The sequence below is a fragment of the Carcharodon carcharias genome, chromosome 4 (genome assembly GCF_017639515.1).
Source record: "Carcharodon carcharias isolate sCarCar2 chromosome 4, sCarCar2.pri, whole genome shotgun sequence".
In the NCBI taxonomy this organism is placed as follows: Eukaryota; Metazoa; Chordata; class Chondrichthyes; order Lamniformes; family Lamnidae; genus Carcharodon; species Carcharodon carcharias.
Genome location: NC_054470.1, coordinates 136941201 through 136967858, shown reverse-complemented (window position 1 = coordinate 136967858; position 26658 = coordinate 136941201). Strand labels below are relative to the sequence as shown.

At 44.2% G+C, this 26658-nt stretch overlaps 1 protein-coding gene across 2 annotated transcripts in view; it reads right to left on the bottom strand.

Annotated features, from left to right (window-relative positions):
• kiaa0825 (KIAA0825 ortholog) overlaps positions 1-26658 on the bottom strand; it is a 608024-nt gene that overhangs the window by 322800 nt on the left and 258566 nt on the right. For both annotated transcript variants that reach the window (XM_041185961.1, XM_041185962.1), the window contains 2 exons: positions 12612-12794; positions 1422-1643 (listed from right to left, as the gene is read on the bottom strand). In XM_041185961.1, coding sequence (XP_041041895.1) covers positions 1422-1643; positions 12612-12794 — 405 coding nt within the window. The remainder of the gene's footprint in view (positions 1-1421; positions 1644-12611; positions 12795-26658) is intronic.

Sequence of the window (26658 nt, the reverse complement as noted above, 5' to 3'; positions counted from 1 at the left end):
GCTCATGGGCCCGCATACCACGCCCGCCCGACGGCCTCAAAATTCTGCCCTGTACGTTAGTACCCAACCTTCAATGTTGATGACACCTGCCTCTGATATACGTTAATATTTCCAGAATACAACTAGTGTTTTGGGCACCATAGCTGTAGTGTCTACCATCTGCAAGATGTATTGCAGCAAAATTTCCAAGCCTTCAAAACCATAAGACCATAAGACAAAGGAGCAGAAATTAGGCCAATCAGCCCATCGAGTCTGCTACGCCATTCAATCATGGCTGATAAGTTTCTCAACCCCATTCTCCCGCCTTCTCTCCGTAACCTTTGATTCCCCTACCAATCAAGAACCTTTCTATCTCGTTCTTTAATACATTCAATGACCTGGCCTCCACAGCCTTCTGTGACAATGAATTCCATAGATTCACCACTCTGTGGCTAAAGAAGTTTCTCCTCATCTCTGTTCTAAAAGGTCTTCCCTTTACTCTGAGGCTGTGCCCTCGGGTCCTAGTCTCTCCTACTAATGGAAAGATCTTCCCCACGTCCATCTATCCAGACCTTTCTGTATTTTGTAAGTTTCAATCAGATTCACCCTCATCCTTCTAAACTCCATCGAGTATAGACCTAGAGTCCTCAAAAGTTCCTCATATGTTAAGCTTTTCATTCCTGGGATCGTTCTCGTGAACCTTCTCTGGACCCTCTCCAGGGCCAGCACATCCTTCCTGAGATAGGGGGCCCAAAATTGCTCATAATATTCTAAACGTGGTCTGACCAGAGCCTTATAAAGCCTCAGCAGCACATCCCTGCTTTTATATTCTAGTCCTCTCGAAATAAATGCCAACATTGCATTTGCCTTCCTAACTACTGACTCAACCTGCAAGTTAACCTTAAGAGAATCCTGCAATCTCTACTGTCTAGAAGAACAGGGCAGAAATGCATAAGAATATTACCACCTGCAAGTTCCTTTTCAAGCCACACACTATCCTGGCTTGAACCTATGTCGCTATTCCTTCACTGTTGCGGAATCAAAAATCTGCATATCCCTCTCTAACAGCACTGTGTGTGTACCTATGTGACATGGACTACAATGGTTCAAGAAGGCAGCTCACCACTACAGGGCAATTACAGATGGGCAACAGATGCTCACATCCCATGAACAAATAAAAATATCCTGTCAAAAAATGAACTTAATTCAGGAAAACTAAAATTGATATTAAAGGTATTGCAAATATTTTAACAAAATGTTTAAACATAAGCTTTGAGCAAGTTGCTTCATGAAAACCACAAATCATATACAATTCATTTTTTATTCCATCCTATATAAAACAATTATTAAAAAAATTGTTGCTAGGATCTGTATGATTAATTTCATTCCCAGAAAACAAGACGGTTGATTGAATTTATCAGCTTCAACAAAAAGACACTTACTTTTTCCAGATTCTCCTCTTTTAAATTCCCTTGGTATATAATCCCATGCTTTGGGAATTTTACTGAGCAAACTTTCTGGAAGCATTTGCTTATAATGATATGTGCCTGGATTCTCTACTGCTTGCCACATGAGAACCAAGGAGACGACCTGCTTTAATATTGCCTTGCTTGCTTTGGATATATACAGTTTCAGACACCTTAGCACCTCTGACTTGTCTGCAGCTGTAAAAGATGATAATCTTAGTCAACTTTTAATAAGATACATTGCTTTTAAGGTATATACACAATGGAATTCTGTGAAAGTAAGTCTTTGTTTATTAGAAACAAATATAACTTAATCATTGCTTTAAGTCCTAGTTGCCTTCGTATTACTCACTTACATTTTAACAAAGATTGGTAACAATTTCAGGTTCAGTAAGCAGTTACCTTGGACTAGATTTTAATTCATTCAAAACCTACTCACTTACACAGAGTTAAAATTGGACCCCTAATTTCTAAAACACTGCACACTCAACATTTAATCCAATAAAATTATTAATTTTTTTTTTCCCCAGGTTATGAGCTGAACTGTGCACTTTGCTGAAAACTAAGCACGTAATTTTCAGCTCTGGAGACTAGGTGCAGTGGCAGGCTGGAAAGTTGGCATGGCTCCCACTAGCAGGTGGGGCAGATTGCCATCCCAGATTGCCCACTTTTCACCTCATTATGTATACATAAACAAACAGCCCATCGTATTTTGTGCAGGGTGGGCTGATATTCATCTGCCCTGCCATTACCTCATTGTTCTGGGCACCATTTTTAAATGGCACCCAAGCACACATTCACGCTCTGCACCTCAGGACCCCAGGTAGTCGAGGGCCGGAGGGAGGTCCTCTACCTCCTCGATGGGAGTCAGAGATCCAGCAAACTCATCACCAAGGCTTGGGAGGAGGTCGCCAGGGCGGTCAGTGCCTGCGGACCTCAGAAGAGGACCACTCTCAAATGCAGGAAGAGAATTACTCATGTCATCCGCTCTACCAGGGTAAGTCAACCTTCTCCTCACCATCAACTCACACTCTCATAAGGCCATCAGGCATTCGCAGGGTTACGGTCCACAGGGATCTCACACACTACCAGCACAAGGGAAATCATCACCGATTCTCACACATACTTTACCATCTTCATCCCTTGTCATATCCTGCACAAGTTGCATCTTCAGCCCTTACATAGGTCCACTCAGCATACACAGAAGACATGCATGCTTATCATCTGCGTTGACATCCTTCCTGCTCACAGTCTGTCCATCTGTCTATGCAGGGCAAGATTGCCCACAACAACAGGGTGAGATCCCAGACAGGAGGGGGAATGCCAGAACTCAAGCCACTCACCACCTTTGAAGAGCAGGTAGTAGAACTGACAGGTGAGGAGAGACCATTCCTGCACCGAACATGGGATCAGCATCTCCCAACAAGCCAACAAGTGAGGAGTAGTCTTTACCCACCCTCTGAACCTGTGAGTGCTCTTTAATATAACTAAATCTCCAGCCAATCACTGGTTATCTCTTCTCTCTATTACAGCCACCAGCAAGAAAAGGCGAAGGAACAACACCAACCAACCCATCAGCCTCAGCCCCCCAGATCACCTCGGATGAGAATCCCCAGGACCCACTAGATGTAGAGCCATCACTGCATTCACCTGCATCTTCCACTAACGCAGAGACACACCTTGGTAGGACCTAGTTTTAGAGGAAGGTTTGGGGTCACCATCTGGTGAGCATAGCATAAATGTGGGTCCACAGCTGGTGGAGGCAGTAACAGCCATGGCCACTGCCACCCAGCTGCAGGCTAGCTCCTGCTGAGTCCAAGTCTGATAACGAGCCTCTGGAATTGGCCCTCACAAAAGTGCTGGAGCTCCAAAGACAGACAGAGGTACAGCAGGCAGGGTTGTCAGAGGCCGTCAGCAGATTAGAATGGGGGATGGAGGAGTCTGTCTATGTTCTGTCTAATGTAGTGGCACCGACATGCCAGTGCATTGAGGTCATCATTGGAAGGGTGGCGTCCACCACGGAGACCCAGGTCTAGCAGTCTGTGCCAGATAAGCTCTCGGACCTGCACACCATAGCCATAGTTATCAGTGGGATCCATCAGTGGCTATGAGAGAGGGGGATGGGATGCCTCAATTGCCCTCCAGCAAACCCTCCTCCTCAAGATTTCAGACAGGGGCCTTCAGGTACCCACAGGAATGAGGAGCATCAGCTGGATACCCGGGGGCAATACACCCAGGATTCTCCAAGGCTGTCCAGCAGCTCCAAGTCCCCTCTGCTTATGACCCCAGCAACTCCAGCTGCTCCACAGCAGGAGACCCAAAGCAAGCCCGGGCCCTCCAGAGGATGCTTGCCAAGGTTGCCACAGGCAACAGGGCACAACAGTTAGCAAGCTGCCTCCACCTCTACTGAGGATATTGGAGAAGCATCTAGATGTGGTTGTGGGGTAAGAAATATTGAGAGCACAATGGTGGCATGGGTGTTCATTCACTGTATATACTTTGCACACCTGTAGATATATTTTGCTTTTCTGAAAGTTTCATCTAGTGAATAACTCTTCTATTTGATGCAATGCTCCGAGGTCATCCAAGTATAACAGATGCACCCCCCCGCCCCCGCCAACCCAAACCCCACCCCCCCCAACCCAACCACCTCACTTATCTCCCATCATGTCCCTCCGGTCTATGGTGTTTCGCACAATCTCAGTACGGTGAGTCGCCTTTATGTCCACCGGAGCGACATGAGTAAAGTCAGTTGCTCTATCAACATGGTGGTTGAGCAATGCATATCTTAGACTTGTGTCAGAGGATCATATCATGTGACCTCAGGAGTATAGATTTTGCAGTTTTCTTTATTCTCCTGATGCATTGAGGTCTGTTTTCGGTGGATCTTATAGATTACAATGGCAACCTGCATTGGAGTCATCCTAACCTGGCGCATTTTTCAATGGCCGCCACGTAATGTCCATCAGGTTTGGGTGTAGGTTACATTTCAAGTAATATTCGGGGACCTTAGCCATTCATGGCATCCAGTAGCGTGAAGTTGTGACCACATTAATGGCTAAATATTTCCCCCTATAATAGTTCCCAATCTCCACCTGCATGATGTTATGGACCTAGATAGCACTGTTGAATCCTTAAATGTCTGCTAGGGGGACATGCCTGTGCGAGGGTAGAGGTGGGTGTCTAAGCTCCTTATGCCGGACTATTGGATGGGAGGATGCTGGTTTGCACCTGTACATCTGGCTTGCATGGCTTGACGGAATCCCTGAGCTAGCTCTCAGAAGGGCAATCATGATCATGACAGTGACATCAGTGTGCCAGGTTTCCTTGAGTATATCTTAATCTGCTGGAATGAAAATGTTGAGACCTCAAATGGGGTCAGATCAAAGCTCCAGTACACCTGATATGTGCGCTTTCTTATCAATGAAGTTACTAAGTAATGCTCAGTGTGTTGAGATTGACTGGGCCACCTGACACCTAGATGCCAAGGCAATGCTGGACATGAACTTGGGAAGCTCCAGACGAAGGCTGAGCCATGAGTCCTTGTCAATGATTAGACTGCTGCTGAAGTTCTCTCTGTCCACGTAAAGGTGGCCTGACTCACAGGCTCGCATCCATGGCTGAGAGTGACAAATCACAGCATCCTAAACAACAATCTCATGCTTGGGGCTAGATATAAGGGTGAGGCTAGAAAATTACTCTTGCATGAGAGATGGCCTGTGGAGAGATGCCGCTGTTCGGATTCAGATCAGTCCCCAAACATTCACGCGAGAATCATGATTGATGATTGCCCTCTTTAAGGTGTTTTGCAACGCTCCAGGGATACTGCTATGCATGCACTGAGGTTTGCAGTGCTGCCCCCTACCTCTTGAAGACTGCCAAAGGCAGTGAAATGTGGGTGCTTGAAAGGACTGCACCATATCTACTTGCTTCACAGTAAGGGCAGATGGAGTTCTTATCCTATTACAGAACAGCCACACGATACAAAGGCTACCTAGCCTTCCATGGATGGGGCCATCGTCACACAAGATTGAGTGTACTCATTCGAGATTGATGTCCTTCATTGGGATGCATGAAGTTAGCAAAGAAGGTGTTAATGTTGAGCCTGCATGGAGGGCACACGTGAAAAAGGCTCATTTGAGCTAGTCATCTTCATCGTCCTGGAACTTCAGGGTCTCACGGGCATGTTTGGCACATCTGGCCAGTGCTATGGCCTCTTCCTGTGGGGCCTCAAACATCCGCTCACTCCTCGAGCTCATCCCTTTTAACATTCTCCTCATTGGAAGAGACGTTCAGGTTCTCCATCTCTCCACCTGGCAACTCATCTCCCCTTTGGAGTGCCAGGTTGTGTAGAGCACAGCAAGCCACAATGATGTGGAATCCCTCAGGGAAGAGTACTGGAGAGCGCCATCTGACCAGTCCAGACATTCTGAAATGCATCTTCAACATGCCAATGGTCTGCTCAATCAAGGAGCCAGTTGCAGAATGAGCTACATGGTACATCTCCTCTGAAGCACTCTGTGACCGCCGAATGGGTGTCATTAGCCACCTCTTTTAGGGTATCCTTTATCAATGATGAGGGAACTCTGAATGTGCTGAGGGCGCTTGAAGATCCGTGGCACCTGCAAGTGTCTCAAGATGTAAGAGTCGTACAAGCTCATAATTTGCTTTTGGTGATTGCAGGTCAGCTGCACGTTGAGAGAGTGGAAGCCTTTTCTATTGATGAATGAGTAGCTGCTGCCACGGAGCTCTTAGTGTCACATATGTGCAGTCGATGGCACCCTGCGCCTGTGGGAAGCCGGAAAACGCTGCAAGTCCCACAGCTCTGGCAGCCTAGCTGTTTTCATCCAGGGAGGAGTGGACATAATTGTGTGCCTTACTGAATAGGGCATCGGTGACCTCTCGGATGCATTTGTGAGCGGAGGATTGTGATATTTTGCAGAGGTCCCTAGTGGAGCCCTGGAACGAGCCATTTGCAAAAACGTTGAGTGTAATGGTAACTTTTAGGGCCACTGGCAATGGATGGCCTCTCAATCCCTGTGGCATCAGACCCTTCTGAAAAATGTGGCAAATGTAAGTCACCAGGCCCCTGGATAAGTGAAGAGGTCTTTGGCACTGTCTTTTGCTCATCGTCAAGTGTAAAAGGCATCTTCAATCCACCCTGGGTTCACAAAACGCCTCTGTGGAATTGGTCTCTCCTCCTAAACTTCTGGGCCTTGATGGGGCACCGCTGGCCCATGTTCCTCAGGGCGAGGTCCTTCCTTGTGCCCCAGATGACGGCGAAGGGCCCTTCTTCTCCTCCTCAGTTGCATGAAAAAGGTAGTGTTGCCTGCTGCCTTCATTCAGCACTCCTTCTCATCTCTGTGGAAAAATTGATCAGAGACATGATTGAACTTTACCCTGCAATGATCACCTTCCATCACTGAGCTAGGGAGTCATTGTAAAGTCCTTGGGCTGTCCTCATTCCAGGCATTCCATTCCCAGATCCTCCCTTGCAGCTGTAGCACAGCCTTAAGGATCACAGGTAGCTGAGTTAACCGCACCTCCCCAGCACCCCCCCAGCCCCCCACCGACCCCTCCGCTGCCATCGCCCCAGGTTTGACAGGGCGTCAACAAAGGGGGTTGGACCTGGATGATTACAGCCAGGCGCTATCAGTGTCAGTCAAGGCACTGTCAGGCTGCCTTTTTTGGAGTAGACTAGAGCCCAGCCTTGCAGTAATGTAATGGCTGCAATCATTGAGCTGTGTAAAGTCTGAACCTCTCAGCTGCAATGTGTTGGGCTCTTTGGAGCATTTTATATAAGAACATAAGAACTAGGAGCAGGAGTAGGTGATTCAGCCCCTCAAGCCTGCCCTGCCATTCAATACAATCATGGCTGATCTCATTTCGGCCTCAACTCTAATTTCCCACCCTCTTCCCATAACCTTTCAACTCATTACTAATTAAAAATCTGTCTATCTCCTCCTCAAATTTATTCAGTGTCCTGGCATCCATGGCACTCTGAGGTAGTGAATTCCACAGATTCACAACCCTTTGAGAAAAGTAGTCCTTCCTCATCTCTGATTTAAATCTACCACCCCTTAGCCTAAAACTATGGCCTCTCATGCTAGATTGCCCCACAAGGGGAAACATCCGCTCCACGTCTACTTTGTCTACCCCCTTTAGCATCTTATATACCTCAATTAGATCTTCTCGCGTCCTTCTAAACTCTAGCGAGTGTAGACCTAAACTGCTCAATCTCTCTTTGGATATGTACTTGAGGTGCTGCCCTTTTCAGTTGGACCCTTCTGACCTTTGCATGTTCCTATGGAAGGGACAAATGCTAATTCATCCCCTATCAACATTTGGCCCCAAGCCGTAATGTATTATCACAAGTATTCACACCATGAGTTAAGGTGCCTAAATCCTTCAGTTGGAATTTGAGTCTTCCTAACCTGTCTCAGCTGAACCTTGCTCTCCATGTTGTGAAGCAGAAATTTTTAGAGTGCCCCTTCAATCGGCCCAAAAGTGCAGTCGTCAACTCCTCTCTCAAGCCCTCAGAACTCTCCTTTGGCAATTTTCTTCCAAGGTTGTTTTTCAACTTTGTCATTCCATCGGCTGTCAAAATGGCACTGCACTTCTATTATAAGACCAGCTTCCAGCATCCACCCATACCCCCTGCCGTCACGGTTCAAGACCCTTCTATCATCCTGGAAGAGCATCTTGTGCAAGTTTCCCTCTCTCCAATCACACTCCTGCCTTCCCCTTTAGCCCTGGAGCCCATCGTTCTTCTCATAGATTTCCCTGTTCTCCCCCTGAACCCCTTCCTCTGATTATCCCCATGGTCCATGTCTACCTCACCCATCTTGAGGCCCTAAACACAGTGACCTCCCAAGACGCACCCCGCCCCCCCAACTTATTTACAGTTCCCCATTTACAGGTTGCAGATGACTCTCCTGACTGTGACTGTGCCATCTGCTGCCCAATACCAAGCCACCAAACGCCAGGACCCAAATGTATGAAGGACTGACCATGCCCTGACACTACACTGTGCATGACTGACACCGTATGGACATGCCCTTCCCCTCCCTGGACTGGGACCATGACATGCATGTCAGGCATAGCCTTGTAGCATAGTGCACACTGCCCCAGGCTGCCTTTGTTTTTTGGTCCTGACTCCGTGATGCACACTGCCCCTGGATTGCCTTTGCCTTCTGGCCCCGGCTCCTTGGTGCTCACAGCCCTGGACTACTTTTGCTTCCTGGCCCTAGCTCCTTGAGGCACACTGACCAGGACTGCCTTTGCTTTTTGGCACCGGCTCCTTAGTGCACACTGCCCCGGACTGCCTTTGCTTTCTGGCTCCAACTACATGGTGTGCACTGCCCTGGACTGCTTTTACTTCTGGCCCCAGCTCCTTGGTGCACACTGCCCTGGACTGCCTTTGCTTTCTGGCCCCGGCAGGGTATGCACTGCCCTGGATGGCCTTTGCTTCCTGGCCCCAACTACATTTGTGCACACTGCCCTGGGCTGCTTCAGATTCATCCACCCCCACCCATATCATGTGTCTCTGTCCACCCCTTTCCTCGTGTGCTCCAGTCACCCCCCCCCCCCCAATCAAGTGTTTGCCTTCCACCCCCTCCCTTTCCTTGGTCTTGTCTAGTTGCACACCCACCCCAGTCAAACATGTGCCTTCCAAACCCTCCCTTGATCCTCTAGTCTCATCCTCCCACCATCGCCCAGTCAAGCATGTGCCTTCCACCCCACCCCCGTTCCCTTGTCTCTGTCTAGTCTACTCTCCCAGTCAAGCATGTGCTTCCTACCTCCCCCTTTCCTTGCGTCTTTCTAGTTTCACCTCTCCCCCAGTCAAGTGTGTACCTTTCAGCCCCTTCCTTCCCTTGCCTCTATCTAGTCTCAACATCCCCAGTCAGGCATGTGCCTTCCAGTCTCTTCCTTTCTATGCCTGTCCAGTATCACCACCCCACCCTCAAGTCAAGCATGCACCTCCCACCCACCCCTTCCCACTGGTCTTGCCTGAGCAGCCTTGGCACAGGGTTGGAGCAGCCATGAAAGCAGCACAGTGAAAGGTGGGCGACAGCTGCGCAAACAAACCTCAAAGTTGCATGTGAAATGCAGTTCGCCAGGAGCACGTCTGTTATATCCAGTCGTGATTCACAGCTGTCTAATTAGCCGCTGGCGTGGCCATTAGATTTTGGAGTGGAGTGTAATTCCAGTGAACTGGGTTTTTAATGAGCGTTCATGAGATGCAAAGGCAGACAAATGTGGTTCCCAACATGGCACGTAGAGCAACCCGACCTGCCATGAAAGTCAGGAGAGGAAAATTGCAATCCATTTTTACACCAGTGGGAGACTGACTTCTGGCTGCACTCCGAATTTTCCAGTCCTGCCTGCCACGCTACTGGGATAGGAAAATCCCTCCCTAAGTTTTCTGAATCTCTTTGGTACCATGAAATGAAGACATTAAAAAATGTAATTGAGAGCATCAACTAATACACAAACACTGAATTATTTTATGAATTAACTACAGTATTACTGTATTATATCAAGCAACTACTTACAAATGTGTTTGCTGTCAGGTGTACTTGAGCTAGAGGTCTAAATCAACTTATAGGGTTAAATTATAATTAAAATCAAAATAACAATTATTTAAATGGGTTGAATTTTCACAGCACCATGGTGGCAGGCTTGGAGGCAGGGGTGGGGGACCAGGAAAAGCATGGTTCCCTGATGCATTCCTACCTCTGGAGAACATTTCCAGAGGCAGGCTGGAAAGGCTGCTCCATGGAGGTGGACAGCTAATTAACATTGTTAAGGTTCTAATTAGGAGTGATTTTGCATCCTCACCAGCATTTAGCTGGCAGCGGATCGGACACACAGCCTGAGAGCAGAGGTTGCTGGTTCAATGGAGGCATGCCCCAGCGATGGGGCCATAGTCCAAAAAGTTTCCATCCATGGCCCAAACGAACTATTAGGTTTCCCTTCTGCTCTGAGTGGCCTATACTAGCTTTGCTCTCAGAAATTTTAATTTAAATGTATGCCTCTGAGGGTGCCTCCAAGTTGAGGCCTCTCCTGGTGGGGCTGTCGAGGTTCTAGGGCTGTTGGTCCTCTGATGAGGAGTTTCCGGAGCTCACCCATTGTCCTCTAATAGGATGGCAAGCATGGACGTGGTCAATTTGAGGGCCTTCCAGAAGATTGTTAAGCTGATCTCGCTGCTTGGAAGCCCCAATTGGTCCCAGTGCTTATAGGAAAATCCAGCCCAAGTGGTCTTTAACAGGAAAAAATACAGAAAGTGCTGAAAAAACTCAGCAGGTCTGACAGCATCTGTGGAGGGAGAAACAGAGTTAACGTTTTGGGTCCATACGATCCTTCTTCAGAGCGTTCTCCAGGTCATGTGGACTCAAAATGTTAATTCTGTTTCTCTCTGAACAGATGCTGTCAGACCTGCTGAGCTTTTCCAGCATTTTCTGTTTTTATTTCAGATTTCCAGCATCCGCAGTACTTTGCTTTTACCTTAGGTCTCTAACAGATTTGTAATTGGTAAACTAATTTTAACGCTCTATGCATAATCCTCACAGATATCCTATAATTGGTTTCAACATGCTTGAGTTAAAGAGGGGCATTAGTGAACTCTGCCAGAAACTGCAAATGTGGCCAGAATATTGCCATCAGCGTTCGGGGCCTGACACACCAACGTGTAAAATTACGCGAGATGACATCGGGTGTGCGTTCCGACGTCATCGTGCATTATTTCGATATTGCGTTTGGCGGGTGCATGCCGGAGGCGGCTGCACGCTTGCCAAACTGTCAAAGGCCTATTAAGGCCATTAAGAAAGCAATTTGCGTCATTAACAACGCTGCCTTTCCAACCTTAAAGTTGACGGGCAGGCGAAGAGCCCAAGTGGCCTTTACGTTTTCCAGGGAACCTCACCCAGGGGCGGGATAGGGTTTCCTGAAGGTTTTATAAAGTTAATAAAAAAGTTTGGTAAACTTGACAAACGTCCCAGCTCATGTGACACTGTTACATGAGGGGACATGTTTAAATAATTTTTCACATAAATTTTTAAAAACTTTTATTGTCTATTCAATTTCCCTGAGGCAGCTCCGTGCCTCAAGGTGATTGCTGCGCTATTTCGCATGCATGCCTTAATTGGCCCACCCACATAAAAAGACAGCGTGCAGCCAATCGCGGGTGGCGGTCAGCTCCGCGCCCGCTCACTCCTTCCCGAAATAGGTAAGATTCAGCCCAGTGTGTTTATCAGGACAGAATTAAGCTTGATTGTGATGTCCACCATGATCAACCAGCTTGTTAATATTTGCTGTCTAGGCTGACAAGATGGCTATGATGGCAGTGGAGTTGCAGTCATTTCTTTCAGGAGGGAAGCAGAGAAGAGGAAAGAAAATTGACAAAGAAAGAGAAAATGCACAGAAATGCAAATGCTATTTGAAATCGAACGGGGCTTATTTTGAAGTAAACATATACGCTGAAATGTGTTTTTTTTACCAGCAAGAAGTTAAGGAGCTGAAAATCATCAAGGCCAATATTCCAATGTAAGTGTGAAAATCGAGGACCAAGCAGCTGCAATGTGGGAAGGCTCAGGAAGTAAAAAGGAATTTGGATAAGCTTTTAAAGATCCACAATGGGTGCAAATGACTTCCACCCAATTAACTTGCTGTGATAATTCCATATGCCATTTTGTGCTACAAAAAGTGAGGGAACTCACATACTAAAAACACTGAACTATTTATATCATTGGCATGCTTTTGGATGTAAATATCCATATAGCTTGAAAATTAAAAATTAATTTTCAATGCTGGCTTCCATATTCATTGTTTTAAAAATTACAACAGTTAAAAGCATTCAATCATTATTGGGATTAGTCAAGAATTATATCTATGGTCTTCAGTTTACAGGTTTTTAAAAATAATTCTGGTATAATGCACAGAATTGGGGATCAGAAAATGCTATTCTTGTTCTGCTTCCTTAGAATTGTTTCCACAACAAAATCAAAGACAATATAATAATTTGCTTTAACTTCTTTGCAACTGAAATTTTAAAAGATACTTGTTCACGAAAATAAAATCAACCTGCAATTCTGTTCCTTAACCAACTTACAATTAATATTTTCAGCATTAATATCACAAATGCATTAAAATGTTGGAATACCACACCTGATAAGTAACACAACTGATTCCACATCTGGTATTTGTCAAGATAATCTTCAAGAACAATACTGAGACATCTGGGCAATGATTTGGAGTATATCATCACCATCATGATTGCTTCCATCAATTTTGACTGCACATCATTGTTTTTTCCCTTTGTCCGGATATCAAAGTTCTCTTGATCAATAGCTAGAAAGCAAGAAAAGCAATGTTTTCAGAATGAATATTCACGCTTTGAAACTCAATCAGCTGACCAGGTTAGAACGGCTGATGTTGGCAATTTTTGTTAGACTCATAATAAAGGGCATTTTCTCAGTCGAGCCCACCAGCCCAAACTTCCTCTTCCGTAGCCCTGAACTCAACATCTTTTTCTAGTTTCTCTCCTATCTCCCCATATGCCATCTTCAGGCTCAACTTGGACAAAACCCACCTCCTGCTCCCTCGATCCTGTTCTCCCCAAAAATGCTGAGAACCTAACTTCCCTTCTTGGCTGCTATTGTTATTGATATTGTTAATGGTTCTTTTTCTTCAAATCTGCTATAATCATCCTTTGCCTCAAAAATCTTGTACTCCATCACCCTTGCAAACTATTGTCACATCTTCAACTTTCCTTTCTTCTCCAAAGTCATTGTACATGCTGTCAATTCCCAAATGCACCCTCATCTTTCCCAGAACCCTATGGGCTGTATTTTATGAGATGCCGTATTCCCCCCTGACTGAAAAAGCAGTCATCAGCCTGCCCACCTGAAACACAGCTGCCCTGCAGTGTTATTATGTTGGAAACAGCCTTAATTGTTTCAGAGTAGGACTTCTGCCCCCATCTGGAAGGAAGACCTGCCCTAGAGAACTGCCGGTTAATCTGATTAGCCTGTGGTTCTGACATTCATAGCTCTTGCAAAGTCCTATCATGATATCCTTTTATTCATAATGTATCATCTTTTCCTCAATCAACATCTTTTCCTTAACATTCCTCAGGTGATTATTTTTGATGAAGTTTTGTAATGCTATCTCTCTGAGTCAGGCAACATATTTGGATTTTGTCATAAGCATTAAGAACTGTCAGATGAGACCTAAGAAACCAACTTGTAAAATAAAGCTACAACTACTTTCTTCCAACGCTCCTTCATACCATCTAATTTACTTATTCTTTTCCAAATTTAAAATTATTCTTGCACAGATTTTGAGATAATCTACCATCTTCAGGCTTCTGAAGTCTTTCAAATATATCAGAATTACTCATAGAATGTTACTGCATTTTAATACTTTGCACATAAATTAGTTTAGAAGTGACAGTAGCGAATGGAAAGGTTACTTTCAGTACCAAATATTTTGCAAAAATGAAATGCTAGAAATGCTTTTACAACAAATACAGCTACATTATGACCAGACTGCTCTCTCATTACATTTCATGCATCTAATGCAACGTAAATTTAATAGAAAATATCTGTTCCTAGGCTATTTCTAACCAGAAGTTTGAAAGCATGAAATATTGGAACTGGAGAGGATTGAGAGACACAATTGGACATAAAGATAGAGACCTTTTCTGTACTTTAAAATAATTCAGCAGCTGAAATAAATTCCTTAATCAATAATGCCAAAACTGGGCCTGATTTTTTAGGTCCGCTGGTGGGTGCGATCGGCGGGCACAGGACCGGCCGGGAAATGGACCTCCAACTGCGATCGGCTCCTGACCGCGATTTCACGCTGGCGGGCCAATTAACGGCCAGCCAGCATGAAATGCAGGCTGAGATGCTCAGTGCTGATGTCAGCGCAGACGTGGTCAAGCGCTGACAGAAAGCTCCTTGAAGGCAGAGAGCTGCCTCAGGGAGCTGAAGACCTGAAAAGCATTAAATAAAGCTTTTAAAATCAGGGAAAAATGTGCAAGCATCACAATTAATCAGTCACCTGAACATATACGTTTTAATTACCTTAATTGGTCTCTTCATTGTCGGTGGGCATGCTTCTGACTTTGGTGCACACCCACCGCCAAAATATCACGTGATTTTGCATCCGATTGGGTCGGGCGCGCGCCCACCTGCCAAACTAAAAATTCTGCCCTTAATGCCATTTTGTCTGGCAATACCCATTGTTATTATTAATTTCTTTACAGTCAGCCTCAGTTGAAACTCAGTAAGAGAGCAGATGGTGCTGCCACCAAGAGACCATTTATCACCTGAAGTTAAAATGTGAAAAAATGAACCATTCATTCTTTTAATTTTATAATTGATCAAAATAGCATTCATCAATTAATATCTTTAAAAGTCTATTGATACTTTTAAGGGCTGACATTCTTCTGTGCTATTTCAGTGTAACATTTCTGTAAAATTCCTAAATGTGCTATTTTAACAAAAGTTATCAACTGAATTAAAAGGATTGACTTAATAACTTTGTTAAAACAATCATTGAGAAGTTTGAGACAAATGTATTAATCATGTGCAGTAAAAACAGTACATGATCATTTGGACAAAACCTTTCCAAACTAAATTACTTTTTTTTAATGGTAAAACATAAATTGGATGATGACATCAACTGACTTATTGTGTACAGAATATAGATCTGTGATGGGCAACCTAGGCTAGTGAGTGGGCTGCTTGAGTGGCCCTCCTTCATCTCAGTGGGCTGCAAGATTGAATTCAGGCATCTGCATTAACCATTGCCCTATGAATAATATACGCTGAATATTTCATAATGAGTTACAGAAAATGCTTAATCATTCATACATTAATAGATCCATCATTAACTTCAAACGATAAAAACAAAAGAAATATTTACACTTGCCTTACCTACAATATACTCAGTGCGACTTCTGGTTGGATCTGTCCTCCACAATTTTTCTGAGGTTAGGACTCAGAGATGTGCAGATGCTTCACAATTCAGCACTGAGGTTTCCATCCGTTAATCTGTTATGCTTCTTGAATTTGATGTGTCCCATAGCAGAGAAAGTCTGCTCGGGATGTATGTTGATCCAAAGGTTGACATCAGCTTTGCAATGCAATGCCAGAGAACTGGACCAGGGATATTCAACCAAAGTTCTCATTTACCTTTCCTCTTTAGCTAGTTAATTTTGTCTTCATCCAATTCCTCGTCAAACTTCCTTTTATCAACCCCAAGCCTTTGACATACTATGCCACATTTGCTCAGATCAAATTCAAATGGATTTGAGAGCAACAAGAGGTAGGGCTTCAGATCACTCAGAGAAGAAAGGTGGTTCTCAAAACGCTCTGCCAGTGTAGACAGCACTTGTATGTGAACAAAAACAGAATTACCTGGAAAAACTCAGCAGGTCTGGCAGCATCGGCGGAGAAGAAAAGAGTTGACGTTTCGAGTCCTCATGACCCTTCGACAGAACTTGAGTTCGAGTCCAAGAAAGAGTTGAAATATAAGCTGGTTTAAGGTGTGTGTGTGGGGGGGCGGAGAGATAGAGAGACAGAGAGGTGGAGGGGGGGGTGTGGTTGTAAGAACAAACAAGCAGTGATAGAAGCAGATCATCAAAAGATGTCAACGACAATAGTACAATAGAACACATAGGTGTTAGAGTTAAAGTTGGTGATATTATCTAAACGAATGTGCTAATTAAGAATGGATGGTAGGGCACTCAAGGTATAGCTCTAGTGGGGTTTTTTTTTATTATATAATGGAAATAGGTGGGAAAAGGAAAATCTTTATAATTTATTGGAAAAAAAAGGGAAGGGGGAAATAGAAAGGGGGTGGGGATGGGGGAGGGAGCTCACGACCTAATATCACGACCTAGATAATGTCACCAACTTTAACTCTAACACCTATGTGTTCTATTGTACTATTGTCGTTGACATCTTTTGATGATCTACTTCTATCACTGCTTGTTTGTCCTTACAACCACACCCCCCCGCCTCCACCTCTCTGTCTCTCTATCTCTCCGCCCCCCAAACACACACCTTAAACCAGCTTATATTTCAACTCTTTCTTGGACTCGAACTCAAGTTCTGTCGAAGGGTCATGAGGACTCGAAACGTCAACTCTTTTCTTCTCCGCCGATGCTGCCAGACCTGCTGAGTTTTTCCAGGTAATTCTGTTTTTGTTTTGGATTTCCAGCATCTGCAGTTTTTTTGTTTTTATCTTGTATGTGAACAGATGGATCAGATTAATTTCCTTGGTCAGGGTGTTTTCCATTATTTTTTTCAAATTTGGGAAGTGAGCGTAGTCACATGAAGGTAATTGAGTGCACATTAACTGCAGGCGTAGTATGAATTTTCTGATACGAGCAGCTAGTGTGGGCAACAGGTGATTTTCCCCTGCCACGACTTGTTCAAAGCGTTCCGATGACCTGTGATGTTGGCAAGAAAAGCCACATCCAAAACCTAGTTTTCATCTTCTAACTCTGGGTTACTGGCAAAAGTAACATCAAAAAACGCAACCTCCCAAAGTCCACTGGTGTCATAACCATGATGGTCTCCCAGGAAAGGGTAATTTTGCAAACTGTACTCGCATACTCACAATTCGCAGGGCGTGCTGATTGAACCATACCAGTGCGTGCCTGCATGTGGGTATTGGTCAACAAAATGTCTCGCTGGCCGCACTTGGAACCCCGATGGGCCCAGGCTTCCCACCACTGATTTTATGCATGGTTAAAAGTTACAAATAACAAGTTTCGTGATTTCTATCGATATTCTCACATTGACTCGTCACTTCTGCAATTGGTTTGAATGTCATACATTAGACACTATCCAATATCAAATTATATAATAGCATAATTATAATATGCTAATTATATAATAGCATAATCAGGAATGTAACAAATGTATAAAAACAAAAAAACTGCGGATGCTGGAAATCCAAAACAAACAAAAACAGAATTACCTGGAAAAACTCAGCAGGTCTGGCAGCAGCGGCGGAGAAGAAAAGAGTTGAAACGTCAACTCTTTTCTTTTCCGCCGATGCTGCCAGACCTGCTGAGTTTTTCCAGGTAATTCTGTTTATGTAACAAATGTAACCTGTTGTAATTTGCACTGGAAATTATGTCTTTCACATGTGCCCTCATATAAAGTTTTCCAAGCTTGCCGAAGGTGAATTTAAACACCTTAGTGAGAAAAGGACAGATGTAAATCATTGAGCTGCTTTATGATACAGACATTAAGTGAACATACAGACTGAAAGTTGCAATCAAATCTAATCTCATTCTAACTAAGCACAAAACCCACCTCAAGGACGGGAAAAATAATGCTTAAAAAATGCTATATCATTCCTATTATTGGATTTGTTGAACATTCCCTTGTTAGACTACTGATTCTGTCAACAAAATTACCCACCTCAGCTCCCACCTTTGGGTACCAATTTAAAGAAAACATTTCCTGCTATCCTCAAGATTAACAGGCAAGATGAAGCCAGATGAAGGTGTAAGGCTGTGTGTGAGAGTGAGAGTGGTGATATCCTTTCAGCTGGCAGTAAGTGAGATGACAGTGAATGTGAGATTTTAGAGTGACAAGATAGTTGCCTAACCCAGGTGGCACAGATGATATCATTCATCTGTTTTCTGCACTGGATGGCAGCATTGGCTCTGACCACCTCTGCCACCGACTCCCAAGCCGGAGTGGTGAGACTAATGGGCCTCCTGTGGCCAGCGCAGGGGTAAAGGACATTCCTGCAGTTCTCCATGGCATCCAGAAGGCGTCCCAGGGATGTGTCACTGAATTGAGAGATTGTACTCTTCTTGGCTTTTGGGGCCATGTCTTCACCACAGCAGTTCTGGGCTGCAAGCATTGAGAAGTGTTCACTCGGCTGCTGTTTAAATATGGCACCCTGGAGAGGAAACAGCGAGGTAATGGAGTGACTGGCAAATTGGAAGCCACCCGCCAGCGAGATGGCATGTTTCCGTGGCTGCATAATTAATGAGGCAGGAATGGGATGATACAATGCGAAAACCCACCATTGCGGCCAGCGGATAAAATGACTTTTTTCCAGCTCACTACTGCATTTCGTGCAAATCTGAGATGATTCTGCCCAATATTTAAATAAAACTCATTCCCAAATCCTTTCTTCAAAGAATGATGAAATATCTCAAGACATGGTTGCATCTAACTAACTAACAATGTAACCAACAATGCAGTGTTTTAAACAAATCAATTAGCAGCAATTAAGTTCAATACATCCGAATTCACTTGCTGTGTTCTACAATATTGAGAATAAATTCAGTAACAGACTGTCGTAGCTGCATTTTGGATACTTGAATCTTTGCACTGTAATGAGATTATAAAGATAAAAGCAATGTGGTGATGGTAAAAGATTTGGGGAAGGTAAGTCTTTGTGGGGGTTGCACTGCTTAACCACTGTAACTTCAATGGAAGAGCCATGGGAACTTTGCAAAAAGGTATGCCATAGATATTCTAATGCTTTAAGAGGGAGAAGCAATAATCATGTGATTTAAAAAACACCACACTTAAAGTAAGAAAAATAGAAAATGATGGAAATACAGCAGATCAGGCAGCATTTGTGGGGGGCGGGGGAGATAGAGGAGCTAATATGTTTTGGATGGGTGCATCTACCATTAATGTAAATCAGCTTGCACTCTATTTGACGTCATGATCTGCCAGCTCTGCCTATTTCTGGCAGATGTTCATAGTGCAAGTGCTAATGGCAACCAATATGTAATGTGGTATGATTCCCCCAGAAGCGTGTGTGTGCCCTAGACACTATTTTGGAGCATTGAGGGCATTTGTAGCATTCGAAAAGCAGAGGCGAACGAGCATAATTTCTATACTCCTCGGTCTACTTGCTTCAGTATGGTAACCTAACTTAGTGTTGTCATTTTTAAGCAGTCAGATATTTGTCAAAAAAGTATAAACAATGCTTCGGTTTTCATCATGTTCTTTACTGATTCAGGAAATTGCATATCTATTCAACTACCTGTCATCTCTCACAAAGACTGACGTGCACAATCTTAACCACCCTCATACTTCAATGCTGTACTGTATTATCTCCTGCTACCTGCTACCAGTAGTTCAAGGACCTGCTGACAGGAGTTATTAGCCTATCAAGTGACCAATCTTTCCTCTACAGGAGAATCCTTTTCTCCAATAATGGTAGCATGATCACATAATATAAAAAGAAATAAGCCATGAAAGTGGCCTCAGCACAATGCGACTAGGATTATACGTCACCCTGTGAAGCCACAAAGGAACTGAATCATTGCAACTCACAAGATTGTGTTGAGTACAATTTTTCTCATAAAAAACTATGATCATGAAAATGTTGATGCTTTCCAATGCTTTCAAAGTATAATTATTCAGGTAGCCTTCATACTGGTATGTTAGTGTTTTTTATTTGGTGGTAGGGCTGTATTAACACACTTGAGACTTCGGGGACACTGGCTGAGAAAATGTACATTGTATTTCTCCTCTACTGTTCCCTGTTAAGATGATAAATGTTTTTACTGATTTAAACTGAACATCAGGAAATTTATTGATAAGGCTGAAACATAACAATTTTTCTATTATTTGAAAATGACATATTGAAACTAGCATTCAGTTACATGTATTTCTCATTAAAATCATGCTACATTAAAAATAATAAAACCTTACCACTTTTTACAATAAACACCTTGGCTGGAACTTTACCGGTGTCCTGCCACTGGTACCAAATGCACCTCATGAGCCCATGTGGATGTAACTCTTTCGAGTACAAACCCATTTCCATCTGTTTCAGATGAAGTTACATTGTTTGCCATTGTGAGATTTGAACTCTTGATCTTGGGGTTACAAACCCAGTACCATAACCACTTGGCTATTTAGGCCAAGCCCCATGTGGATGTAAGTGGAGCTGGGGAGAGGACATTATCAGCAGTGGCCAATTAACAGACAGCTGCCATCCAATTAAGGACGGAGGCCTGCCTTTCCAAGCCTACCCAATCAGAGGGCTGGAAGCACGGCAGTGTCCGCAGCACCTCCACAGAGGTGGCCGCTGCTGAGGCTGCAGGGAAAAGAGAGGGCACTTCCATGTTGAGGCCTCCTCAAAGGGCATATAAGAAACTTTTCTCAATGTCCAGGAACAGGCAGGCAGGCAGGCAGGCCCCGGCGATTGCAGGGGTGAAGTCCAGCGGCAGCACTGGAGCAAGTTTTCGCGGGGGGGGGGGGGGGGGTGCCCTTGCTGCTGGGGATCTCCTCCATGGGACATGGAGTTCGCAGGAAGAAAGTCCTCTCCCCCGCAGTAAAGCTGCTCGGAAGTCACCTCAATGTACCTGGCAGTCTCCCCACACAGCAGCAGGCCGCCAAAATGCAAAGGTAAAAGCCAACCTAAAATAGAAGTTCAAACCAAGTTATAAACAAAATCATGCCACATGGCACACAAGGGTTAACCAATCACCCCTGTGCATTCCCTTAGTGTCTGTCTTCCAAATGCCTTTATCTCTCTTAGTGTTCTTATGCACTTCTACCCAATGCCTGCAGCATGGCTGGTAGAAGGCTGCTGACCTTCCGCTCTTCCTGATATATATTAATGACCGAGACTGTAGTGTGAAGGCATGATTTAAAAATTTGCAGATGGTACAAAGATTGGAAATGTTGTCAACTGTGATGGACTTAGCCTTGAACTTCAAAAGACATAGACACTGGTGGATTGGGCAGACAAGTGGCAGATGAAGTTCAATGCAGGCAAGTGTGAGGTGATATCAAAAGATATGGTGAGACAGTATAAAACAAAGGGAGAGCCTCCAAAGGAGGTGCAGCAACAGAGGGACCTCAGTGTATACATACATAACTCATTGAAGATGGCAGGGCCTGTTGAGAGAGCAGTTAATAAAACATATAGTATCTTAGGCTTTATTAATAAGAGCATTGAGTACAACAGTAAGGAGGTCAGGTTGAACTTGTGTAAGACACTAGTTAGGCCTCATCTGGAGTACTGTGTCCAGTTCTGGGCACCATACTTGAGGAAGGATGTGAAGGCAGTGGAGAGGACAGGGGAGATTCACAAGAATGATTCCTGGGATGTAATTATGAGGATAGATTGGAGAGGTAGGGACTGTTTTCCATGGAGAAAAGATGGCCAAGGACTGACTTGATAGAGGTATTGAAGAATCTTGATGGGTATGGATAGGGTAAATAGTGAGAAGCTGTTCCCACTCAAGAGAACATCATGAATGAGAGAGCACAGATTCAAAATAATTAACAAAAGTAAATGTGATGTGAAGAATTTTTTTTTCGCCCAGGGGGTGGTGGGAGTCTGGAACAAACTTCCTGAAAGGGTGGTGGAGGCAGGTTCGATTGAGGTATTCAAAAGGGAATTGGACTCCTATCTGAAAGGAGAAAATGTACAACGGGGTTAAGACAGGGGAATGGGACAAGGAGGAATGCTCTTTCAGAGAGCCAATGCAGACTCGATAAGCTGAATGGCCTCCTTCTGCACTGTAAAGATGTTGTGATCCTGTGAATGCAAACTCAAGAACAGCATCTTATCTTCAGACTCAACACTCTACAGCCTTCTGGGCTCAACATCGAGTTCAACAACTTAAGATCATAACAGTTGCTTTCATCTTGTGTGTGTTTTTTTTTCCTTTTCTTTGTTTTGCTGGGTTAGGTCTTGTCTTGTTTCTTTCTTTATGCCTTCATGTTGCATTAAGATTTTTTTTATGTAGCCATTCATGCCTCCTTTGGACACAACCTATGTTTCTTTACCATACCCATTACCACGGCTGTTGCATAATGAAATCTTTTGTTATTTAAGCTCTCATGGTCTCCACCCTATCACAAAGCTTCCCTTTTCTTCCGGCTAATCCCCCCTTCCACTGGCTTAAAAATTCTCAAGAAAGGTTACTCGACCCAAAATGAATCTGCTTCTCTCCACACATGCTGCCTGGTCTGCTGAGTTTTTCCAACATTTTTTGTTTTTATTTCTGCTGACACTACAATCTGACAATCATGATGTCCCAGCGCAGCACCCTTGGCAGATAACAGAGCACATTTAATTAAAAATGCAATACGTGTCACAAACATCAAAGATTTCTTCAGTATTTTGAGTGGGGAGGACTAAAAGCAGAAAAAGCGGACACTCAGGCCAGTCATATAAAATAGTGATTATTCAAATGATTTTTGCAGAATGTCTTGAAACAGTTACATAGAAAATAGGAGCAGGAGTAGGTCATTCAGCCCTTCGAGCTTGCTCTGCCTTTCATTATGATCGTGACTGATCATTCAACTCAATAGCCTGCTCCCACTTTCTCCCAAAATCCTTTGATCCCTTTCACCCCAAGAGCTATATCTAACTCCTTCTTGAAAACATACAATGTTTTGGCCTCAACTACTTTCTGTGGTAACAAATTCCACAGCCTCACCACTCTTTGGGTAAAGGAATTTCTCCTCATCTCAGTCCTAAATGGTCTACCCCGTATCCTCAGACTGTGACTCCTAGTTTTGGACTCCCCCACCATCAGGAACATCCTTCCTGCATCTACCCTGTCTAGTCCTGTTAGAATTTTATCAGTTTCTATGAGATCCCCCCCCAATTTTCTGAACTCCAGAGAATATAATCCTAACCATCTCAACCTCTCCTCATATGTCATTCCTGCCATCCCTGGAATCAGTTGGGTAAATCTTCGCTGCACTCCCTCTATAGCAAGAACATCCTTCCTCAGATAAGGAGACTACAATTGCACACAATATTCCAGGTGTGGTCTCACGAAGGCCCTGTATAACTGCAGCAAGACATCCCTTTTCCTGTACTCAAATCTTCAGGTTATGAGGGCCAACATACCATTTGCCTTCTTTACCGCCTGCTGCACCTGCATGCTTATCTTCAGTGACTGGTGTACGAGGACACCCCAGGTCCCATTGCACATTCCCCTCTCTCAATTTATAGCCATTCAGATAATAATCTGCCTTCCTGTTTTTGCTACCACAGTGGATAACCTCACATTTATCCACATGATACTGCATCTGCCATGCATTTGTCCACTCACTCAACTTGTCCAAATCACACAGAAGCATCTCTGCATCCTCCTCACAGCTCACCCTCCCACCCAGCTTAGTATCACCTGCAAATTTGGAGATATTGCATTTAGTTCCCTCACCTAAATCATTAATATATATTGTGAATAGCTGGGTTCCCAGCACCGATCCCTACGGTACCCCACTAGTCACTGCCTGCCTTTCAGAAAAAGACCCGTTTATTCCTACTCTTTATTTCCTGTCTGCCAACCAGTTTTCTATCCATCTCAATACACTACCCCTAATCCCATGCACTTTAATTTTAAACGCCAATCTCTTATGTGGGACTTTGTCGAAAGCCTTCTGAAAGTCCAAATAAACCACATCCACTGGCTCCCCCCTCATCAACACTACTGGTTACATCCTTGAAAAATTCCAGTAGATTAGTAAAGCATGATTTCCCTTTCATTAATCCATGCTGTCTCTGTCCAATTCTGCCACTGTTTTCCACGTGCTCAGCTATTAAATCTTTTATAATGGACTCTAGAATTTTCCCCACTATTGACATTAGGCCGACTGGTGTATAATTTTGTTTTCTCTCTACCTCCCTTTTTAAATAGTGGGTTAAATTAGCTACTGTCCAATCCGTAGGAACTGTTCCAGAGTCTATAGAATCTCAGAAGATGACCATCAATGCATCCACTATTTCTAGGGCCACTTCCTTAAATATTCTGGGATGTAGATTATCAGGCCCTGGGGATTTATCGGCCTTCAATCCCACCAATGTCCCCAAACAGCATTTCCCTACTTTCCCTACTAATACTGATTTCTTTCAGTTCCTCCCTCTCACTAAACCCTGTGTTCCCCAACATTTCTGGTATGTTATTTGTGTCCTCCTTTGTGAAGGCAGAACCAAAGTATGTATTTAGTTGGTCAGCCATTTCTTTGTTCCCCATTATAAATTCCCCTGTTCTGACCGTAAGGGACTTACATTTGTCTTCACCAATCTTTTTCTCTTCACATAACTATAGAAACTTTTACAGTCAGTTTATGTTCCCCGCAAGCTTACTCTCGTACTCTATTTTCCCCTTCTTAATCAATCCCTTGGTTCTCCTTTTCTGAATTCTAGACTGCTCCCAATCCTCAGGCCTGTTTCTTTTTCTGGCCAATTTGTATGCCTCTTCCTTGCATCTAATACAATGTCTAATTTTCCTTGTAAGCCATGGTTTGGCCACCTTTCCTGTTTTACTTTTGTATCAGACAGGAATAAACAATTGTTGCAGTCCACACATGCACTCTTTGAATGTTTGCCATTGCCTATCCATCGTCATCCCTTTAAGTAACGTTTCCTAATCCATCATAGCTAACTCGCGCCTCATACCATCGTAGTTTCCTTTATTAAGATTCAGGACCCGAGTTTCAGAATCAACTACGTCACTCTCCATCTTGATGAAGAATTCTATCGTATTATGGTCGCTCATCCCCAAGGGGCCTCGTACAACTAGATTGCCAATTATTCCTTTCTCATTACACAATACCCAGTCTAGGGTGGCCTATTCTCTCGTTGGTTCCTCAAAGTATTGGTCCAGAAAAACATCCCTTATGCACTCCAGGAATTCCTCCTCTACGGTATTGTTACTAATTTGATTTGCCCAATCTATATGCATATTAAAGTCACCCATAATTACAGATGTTCCTTTATTGCATGCATCTCTAACGTTTTTTGCCTCTTAGTGTTTCTCAACTCTACCCATACAGATTCCACATATCTTTCCTCACTATTGCGTTAATTTCTTCTTGAACCAGCAATGCACTCCACCACCTTTTCCTTTTAGTCTGTCCTTCCAAAATACTGAATACCCCTGGATATTCAGTTCCTTATCTATTGCTTCATGATTAACAACGGCATTTTATCCAACATGGTGAAATTAAAACAATAAAATATGGAGGAATGAAAACAGAAAGTGTTGGAAAAACTCAGCAGGTTTGGCCGCATCTGAGGACAGGGAAATAGGGTTAACTGCCAGAACCTTATGTTCTGGTGTTGGTGGCGGGCATGGAAGTGGGAGTGATTTCCACTGAGGGGGGCAGGATGACTGACCATGCATGGATCTCATGGTGGGGTGGGCAGGAAGTCACCATCCCCGTCATTACCTCATAGAGTCGAAGGTCCAGGCGCCATATTTAAAGGGTAAAACCCTACGCTCTTGCAGCCTGGTTTCCGGGATCCAGGTGGAATTGGACAAATGCATGTTCTCCTGAACAGGACACCTGTCACTTCCTGGAAGCACTTGTGGCAACTCTTAATCAGCAACACACACAGGTCCCCAGTGGACCTCTGGAAGGAGCCACTAGCAAAGCAGTTTAAGGCATTGGTGACCTTTAACGCCACTGGCATGAGTTTCCCTTAGCTTCTTGAGGTCTCAGGTTGCCATGGTGAATTTGGCATATGTGTGTAAGCACATTCTAGGATATTCAAACATGTCTCTGGCATTGCTTTTTGCTCATGTGCAGATAGCTGCATTGCCCACAATATACCCATGGTTGGGCCAGCCACTGTTGCAGTGGCTCCTGATTGCCAGCGTCCTGACGTTCTTGAGGCACTGTTACCTCTTGCTGCTCAGGCCATTGCTCCTCCTCGCCCTGTGCCAACCTGTGCTGGTTCCTCCTCATCATCATCTAGACGAGAGCCAGTTGAAAGGTAGGGTTGCCTGGAGCCTGCAACATCTAGGTCTCAGTGGATCTGTCAATGAATTGCAGTAATCAATCTAGTGAGCATGTTCTTTTCAGGTTTGCAACTATCTCACAACCACCAAGCCAGTGCTAAGTCCTGAATCTGGCTTCCGTCTAGGCATGGCATTCCCACTCCACCCCTTTCATCAGGTGAAAGACATCCTGGAGAAACAGAGATGAGTGTTCCTCCTGTTCGTACATGACTGCCCATGGAGACATTGCTCTTTCACTGAGGTGGTGACAGCCATGTGCAAGAATCCTTTCTCAGACACTATTCAGCTTTCCTCCATTACTCTCAAGACTCGATGGAGAGACCATTGCCTTGGCAGCGCAGTAAAACATGCCACATGAGCCCATATGAGCCATGGCCATTCATCTAGGGGGGATGGAGGTTTGGAGTTGGGAGTTTGCTGACTTTGTCCAATAGC